At 30.6% G+C, this 8,231-nt stretch overlaps 1 protein-coding gene across 3 annotated transcripts; it reads left to right on the top strand.

Moving 5' to 3' along the window:
• Window positions 1-404: 404 nt before the first annotated feature.
• Window positions 405-3,662, top strand: LOC107466277 (uncharacterized). 3 transcript variants are annotated; one of them, XM_016085260.3, is made up of 4 exons: window positions 405-571; window positions 1,244-1,696; window positions 1,950-3,033; window positions 3,197-3,662. In XM_016085260.3, the coding sequence occupies exons 2-4, from the start codon at window positions 1,261-1,263 to the stop codon at window positions 3,207-3,209; spliced, it is 1,533 nt and encodes a 510-aa protein (XP_015940746.1). In that variant the 5' UTR covers window positions 405-571; window positions 1,244-1,260; the 3' UTR covers window positions 3,210-3,662. The 3 variants fall into 3 exon arrangements, with proteins under 3 accessions (XP_015940746.1, XP_052110532.1, XP_052110531.1); XM_052254572.1 differs by lacking the exon at window positions 405-571 and having other exon boundaries at window positions 879-1,450; window positions 1,580-1,696; XM_052254571.1 differs by lacking the exon at window positions 405-571 and having other exon boundaries at window positions 881-1,696.
• The last annotated feature ends 4,569 nt before the right edge of the window (window positions 3,663-8,231 follow it).

Raw genomic sequence — 8,231 nt, forward strand, 5'->3', positions numbered from 1 at the left:
TTCTCAACTTGATAGTGGATGTGGGTGCGTGTTTATGTAAATGAAATGCGAAACAATTTATGCCTACATTTAAAACGTGTGCACCAAAGTAAATGGTTTCTTGATTAGTCACAAGTTGAAATATTAACGAGTTGTAAGTTTGGTTGAGGTATGTTTGAAAATTTGGCTATGCATGAGAGAATAAAATTGAAGGAGACAAGGCAGACAGTGATGATGATTAGCGATTTAGCGTGACTGACTGTGACTTGACGGAATTGAGACTGAAATCTGCCAACCATAAAGAATCCAATCCAATGTAATCCAATTTGATCTGAAATAATCCATTGAATAATAATAAAATAATATGAAACTCCAAATAACTGGGTTGCTAGTGGATTTGCCTGTGTCTACGTGGAACATCCTTATCCTCGTTTCTTTGAAGCTTCCAATTCTCCTGTGACAGCTACTCTTATACCACCAGCATCTTCAACCACCCCTGTCACAATAGAAACTGCAACTTCACCTTCAATTCTTCTTCTCCATACACTCTTGCTTTTCTAATAATTGTCATCATATCTCATAGTCAAGAGAGGTATGTTTCATTCAATTTTCATTTCTGCTTTATTAGTACCTTTCCATCAGTTTACAACTTGCATGTTAGATTCATACATATCAATGCTTTATTTTTTTAGATTAAGTTTAATTTATTGTTTGTATTTTCTAATTATTTATATGCTTTTCTTAGCTTCCTTAACTTAAAATTCTGCAATGATAGACGGTTAATTATCTTATTCGTTTTGCGTGGGAATGTGTGCCATGTTAATTTCTGTCGCTTAGGAAATTATCAGTATATTATTATTATTATTATTATTATTATTATTATTATTATTATTATTATTATTATTATTATTCAGAACCATTGTCTTATTATGCTAATCAGCTTGAGGTCTTTGAGCATAGTTTTCACTAATCATGTGTACTGCTTAAAAAGAAATAAATCTGATGGTTCAATCCCGTGCAAAATTTATTGCAACAGAAAAAACTAACTTTTCCTAACTAACATTAACAAACTCAATTAACATAATTCAAGTATACAACTGCACAATTCAATTAGCACATGTTGAATTCTGATGAAATGTATTAAAAGAGTGGTTTGCTGAATCACTTGAATTTCATGAGGCAAAGATGGAAAATAACATGCAAGAATTTCAATTTTCAACCGCTATAAAGAGAATTATAGTTCTGACCTGTAACGTCATTTTAGGACATTTGTTTCTGAAGATGAGTACAGAAAGCAAGACAGTGAAAGCAGAGAATGATTTTAAACTAGTTGTGAACTACTCTAAGCACTGTGTTTGGAAAGACCTGAAGAAAGATTCATCAGGTGCAGGTGCAAATGCAGCTTCTAGAGTAAACATGTCACTATCTGCACTTGACCCTTTATCTGAGATAGTTTGGTCTCCAAACACAGGTTTCAGTTTAAATTGTGTTGATTCAAGTTTCGCTAACAGAAATAGCAATCTTTACCAAGATGTTAGACCAAGCAGCATGGTCTTTGCTCTTCTACATGGTGGAATTTCTAACACTGACTTACCTATAGATGATGTTTTTGTAAATCCTATAACGGTTATATGCGCGAAAAGCGACGTTACTTCGGCCGATGATCCTTCTAGAGTCATCACTCCAGAATGTCAAGCACCTAAGGAGAATGATACAGGTCAAATCTATATTTGAAATGTTAGCCTGCGTTTGTTTCTTCCTAAATATTTTTGTGAAAGAAAACGAGAGTAAATTAAACTTTCATAATTTGTTTCTTTTTATATATAGTTTATCACCAAATAAAATTAAAAAAAATACTGATTTTATATTTTGTTGTTAGTGTCCTGTTTTTTTATGTTTTCGAAACCAAACGCATCCTTAAGTCTTTTGTTGATGTCTAAAATATCTAATGAATCCTGATTTTTGTTTAGATGAGGTTGACGAAAGGCCGGTTGACAAGTTCTTAACTCAAGATGATAATAAACCAAACCCAAGCATGGAAGAAAATCCCTCTCCAAGAAAACTTTGCAATGGTGGAATGGGTCTTGCTTCTAAAGCTCCAATTGAGAAACTTGAATCAACAGCAGATAATGATTTACAAACATTGAATAATTGCGCAGCATTGTTTCTAACAGGTAAAAAGAGATGCAAACTTCAACAAGAGTTAACAACTGGGGGTAAAAGAGTCAAGAAGCAAACTCAAGAGAGTTCATGTTCGAGATCCATGGAAATTCCAGAAACTTCAGATCCCAGATCCAGAACCAGGCAGAATAGCTCATTCATGAACTTGGTTTCAAACATGATGAAAGGATTCTCACAATCAGCTTCAAATCCTGATCACCATCTTCTCTGGGATCATGATCAGATTCAGAATCATAATCCTGAGCCGAAAAGTACAGGACTCAAATCCGATTTCAAGTGCATGTCTTGTCCCATAAAATCTCATCAAGGCCTAGATGTTACTCCAATATCATGTTGTGCAGAGAACAATAACAGTCTTTACAAACAGTATTTGCAATCAAGAGAGTTTGAGGTAAAGATTAGGCCTGTGAATTTTCACAGCAGCCATGAAAACAGGACAAATAAAGAAGGAAAAGCAATAAATTCATTTCCTACCATACAGGATCAGAATAACAATGAGAGTGCTGAATCCTACGCACCTTCGGAGAGGAAGGTAACAGATAATTTCTTGAACAAAATTGATACTTTTGGAGGTGTATGGATGAATCGATTCTTGCCAAAATCAAGTGCTCAATTGATAACTTTTGATAACTCTGTACTTCCAAATTCACATAAACACTTTTCTTATCTAAAAGAAACCAAAGAACAATGTGTTGATGATGACCACTTCCTCAAGAAAGAGGCTTCCGTTGATGACACACCAAAGGTTGGGTTCAATCCCATTACACCTTTCCCTGGATTCAAAGATTCAGAACCAATGGCGGCCATGTTCGCGAGGAGATTAGGCGCAATTAGACACATAACAAGAGACGCCACATATAACTTGCCACACAGGTAAACATGAAACAATGTTTGCTTATTAGTTTTATGGGACAAGAGTTCACCATCTTCTGTTAGCTTATTTGATCTTTTGATACTTCACATGAGAAACCAAATAATAATATGAACATCCGTTGAGAAGGTTTCAGAAATTGATTTTCATTCCTGCATATTTTAGGCATCAAAATTAACACTAATGTTTGGAGCTGCAAGTAATTGGCATTGTCAACTCCTTTGAGAAGGTTTCAGAAAACCGCACCAGCAAAAGATCCAATCACTGACAACACTTGATTCATCTTCTTTCTGCATCCTTATCCTGAGGGAAAAGCAGGTTCATTCTCAAGTTGTACATTGCTTTTTGTCTATAGTCTCAAACATTTCATACGTTTACACACAATTATCTATAAATGCTTTGTTCAGGCCATTGAATAATCCACCACATGTAATTTTATAGACAGACTTCTCTCATATTTTGGTTACGTCGATACCATTGTATTTTATAAGATGTGATGCTAACATCCATTACACGTATTGCTCTCCTCTTTAGGGAGGTTAATCACATTATGGAATGTCATATGTAATATTAAAAATTTATCCAAACATTTACTTATGTATGTGCACAATTAGCATCACCAAGTTATATCTGTTATAACGAACAACCTAGCATACACAGATGAAATTGGTTAGTTAGGAAGTTAGAAGTTAGTTAGCTCGCTGTCCAGCTGGCAGACCCAGAGATTTATCACACGTGCACTCTTTCAGTCTTCCCATATATATTTGTAGCACCTGTAACTAACTTGCTTAGCTTGCACATTCATTCTCCCAAATTCTGTTAAGAGGAAGGATAGGGAGCTGAGTATTTATACCATGTGTACTATGATTGTTCGATATCAGATGTTTATTATGCCTGATATCTATATGGTTATTTTTACCCTGAAATTAGTAGTATTTTATCTTGAATGTTCATTTTTTAACTTATATTGGGCTAAATAAATAACCCATTATACACATTATACAAATACTCCATTAGCTCTTTAGCGGATTCATTATGTTATTCAATTATTTTTCTCTCTCTGCTTTAAGTTTCTTGTTAGCCACGCTTCTATTCTCTCTGTTCTTCGCGTCTGTTCCTTCATAATATGAGAGATTTTATGACTCGTATGGGAAGAAATTTTCTTTGATTCTAAATTAACACTAATCCTAAAAAGAAGCTACAGAATTTGGCTAATTTTTTTTTTTTAAAATCAACAAATATGATGTCAATAAGTTGAGTTTTTTTTTCTTTTTTTTAACGTGGAGATAAAAAATGTGAGGAGCCTGTTTCGTAATGAAATTTTATAAAATTTGACCCTGTGATTTTTTTTTCATCATTTTTGTGATACACCCTTATTTTTGTGATACAATAAAACACACCTTCTTTTTCAATATTAAAAATAAAAAGTGACAAAATCTAAGAGACGACGAAGACAAAGACTCAGATTGGAGGAAAAATAAAATAAAAGAAAGAAAAGCAACTAAGAGAGATGACAAAAATCGTTGAAGTTGTTAAGTTCTGTTAAGTTGGTGTTATTTGACTGGATAAATATTACCTTAAAATTTAATAGATTTAATTTGTTTAAGAAATTCGTAAAAATGTAACTTTTATACTAGATGTGATTTTGAGAAATTGAAAAGAAAATTATAACTACATTATAAACTAGAAAAATCTAGGAAATCAATATTAATTTAGCCAATTAATTTAAAATTCAATTAACAATTTAAAAAATGAATACCAAAAAAAATATCCAACACTAAAAACAATAAAAACATAAGTAAAAAATGAAATAAAGTAATACCAATTTAGAGTAATTTAGAATTTAATATTTAAAAATTTAAAATTTAGAAAATTAAAATTTAGGTTTATCGGAAGCAGATGTAGTGCAGTGGCCGGCAAATAGTGTGGTGACCAGTCAACGGTGTTGGTGGGTGGCTAGTGGTAGTAGATAAATTTATGATGTTAAAAAGAAAAAGAAATTGATTAAAAAAAAAGATAATTTAAAAAATAAATGAGTTAATGAATGGTTTTTTTTTTTTTAATCAAGTAGGTTGGATAATTTCTAATCCTAAATATCACAACATACTTATATTACACACTTATCTACATAATATTTAAAGGTTTATATTCAACACTTAATATACTAATTAAGATTTGAACCCAAACACAATATATTAAGAAGCATATGATCAAGTGGATGGTTTAAACATAGGCCAAGAATTATTTATTTTGCTTAAGTTATCTGTTTTTGTCGGCTTTCTTATAGCGTTGTAGTGACTAATATTTTTGTCATGTACCCGCTTGATCCAATCAAGCTTCTGTTTGTTTTTTTTTGGGGGATAGGATCCATCAAGTTTAAAATGTAAGCTTATTGCCAAAATTTTAACTATGGCAAAAAATAGTGGAAAAAAAATTGATTATAATGTCTAAAGTTAAAAATTATCCAATTCATCTGAGAAAAATAAAAAACTTACACTTCAGACTTTAAGAGAATGTTAGAATGTTCGTGGTTAGTTCTGCGCCAAAGGGTGCAAGTCCTCTAGGAAATTTCCATTGGCAATACTTTGTGTCATGTGAAAAATTTTTCAGTCAAACGTGTCTTGCTCTATTACATGAAATCAGAATCAATACTCAAATATGTATCCTTATGATAACGTATGTGATGTTGCCTGGTAGGTAGGAGCTGATGATCATATTTATAAGAGATTTATCGAAGTAAAAAAGTGTTTTATTATCCCTTTTTGGTTGAGAATGCATACTACCTAAAAATAGTATTTGCCTTTTCCCCTTAATTAGGATCATGTCAAATATTGTGTTCTCCAGAATTCTGCCAACCAAGTCAATTAAGTGGTCCTTTTTTCTTGTGAAATGATTGTTCTTGGCTACTACTTTGTTTTCTTATGATTTTTAAAACTAATTTTAAGTAAATCTAGTAATAATCTAATTATTAATATTTAATAGATTGATACTATGTAGATAAGTTTGTTTCCTCTTTAAAAATTTAGGTTTAATCTATAAAGTAAAACACGGCACTTCGCTTAATTGTCGTGTCTGTGTGTCGGGCACATTTCAGATACTATACAATAAAAGATAAAAAAATTTTCTTTGGACACACTTAGACACATCTAAATACCATCACGTATCAACGTATCCAGTCTTATTCGTAACATGTATTCTTAAATTTTTTTAGAAATAATATATATCATTATTTATTAAAACAAAAAATATTTTAAACACTTTATATAATTAAAAGAAAACATTTAAAAATAATAAAAAAATTAATAATTTATATTTTATATATATGTAGTGTTTCCGACTTATAAGATATAAGATTTTAAAATTTACGTATTCGCATATTTTGTATCGTATTTATTCTGTGTGACTGTGTCCATATCCATACATCATAGGGTTTAATTCTTTAGAATATTCAAATTGAATTAATCGTGTCTCTGACAAGAGAATCAATAATCTACCCCTAAAGATTATCCAACTTCTATTTTGGAACTCTACTTTGTTAAGTTCACTTTAATCTCTTCTTTTTCTCGCTTATCATAGAGGATGACATCCATGAGTGGTGGTGCACCACCTCAAAAGGTGGCCCGAAGACTTCAAGACTTCAACGAAAGGAGATCTAATTTGATCAAAATAAAAAGCATAAAACGAAAGATCAAACAAAGTGGAAATGCTTACTTGTTCAAAAACTTAATAAGTCTATTCTATATATCTTTGGTATACAACCTTTTGCCGATCTTTTGTTTACTTGTTCAATTAGTTTTGAACGCGCAAAAGAAAATTAGTCAATCACAACAGAATCAGATTTTATCAATTTTAATTGTTGTACCTTTCAAATTATTAATGGAACACTTTCATGTGATAAGCTTGTTTAAGGAAAATCTCGGGAGGCAAGATTATCAATCTATATGTTAATATATAGTAGTCACTCTACCCTAAAGATGTTGTGTTAATAAAGTCATTGTCTTTAACGAATGTAACTAAACTAAACCTAATTATTATTGAAGTCTTTTTTTTTTGGGAACAAATAAGCATTTTTATTTAAAAAATAACATGCAAAACCTAACAAAAAATAACATTCAAAACATAAAAAAAACCATCCAAAATTTAAAGAGAACATCTAAAACTTAAACAAAAAAATATCCAAACATTTTAAAATAAAACCTTTAAAATCTAATAAAAAATTTTTAAAATCTAAAAAAAAACATCTAAAATTTAACAAAAAGAATATCTAAAATATAATAAAAAGACCATCCATAATCATAACAATCAGAGGAAGGAGAAATAGCTAATTTTAATACGATGGCAGAGGTAGTCATGCAAAAGAGTGTTGTCGTTGAGGAAGAAATTGTGAGAGAAGAAAAAAAAAGGTGAAAGTTTTAGTAGTTTTTTTTTATTGTGAGGAAAAGAATAAAAATGAGTTTTAGAATATGGGCAATACTACGGTGACCTATTGAAATGTGTTGGAGAAAGGAGAAGGGAACACGTGAAATGTTAGTTCTTCCATGTCCGGCAAGTGCTGTGGCATTAGTAGAGTGATATGAAATGTAGGTAAGACAGTAGTTTATTAATTGGAGATAGCTTTGCATATAATAATAATAATTCTTGAGTTTATTTTTTTGAATAAAAAATGGTGTTGGCTTCAAAATTTTATGGGACTTATCATGATAATAAATAAAACAATAAAAAGGCCAATGTTATTATGTAAATGGCCAAAAATTTTTACAAGTATAAATTTAAAGTGTTAAAATAAGATTAAATTTTATTTATAATAAGGTGAATTTTAGTATACAGATCAAAAAGTCATACAAATTTAAAGATTTGTTTACACCACACTTTCTAAAATCACACTTTAAACCGTAACTCTTCACAAAGAAAAGCGTCACCTAATGGAAAAAAGTAAATTAGAAGATTTAAGAGAAGAAATAATTAAGTTATCAAAATTAATATATCAAAAATTAATGATTTTAACTAATGTTAACTGTAATGACACCGAATTCTTAAAATCAATACAAAATGATTTTTCTCAAAATCTTTATTTTACTATAAGTTTTATTGAAGGACTTCAAAAACCTGAAAAAACTTATTTTTCACACGGGATTTCTAAGAAATGTTACCATGGAAATGATTCCCCACATCTTTATCATACTTTTAACCCACAATTAAA

This window comes from Arachis duranensis, chromosome 9 (genome assembly GCF_000817695.3).
Source record: "Arachis duranensis cultivar V14167 chromosome 9, aradu.V14167.gnm2.J7QH, whole genome shotgun sequence".
NCBI classification, from domain to species: Eukaryota; Viridiplantae; Streptophyta; class Magnoliopsida; order Fabales; family Fabaceae; genus Arachis; species Arachis duranensis.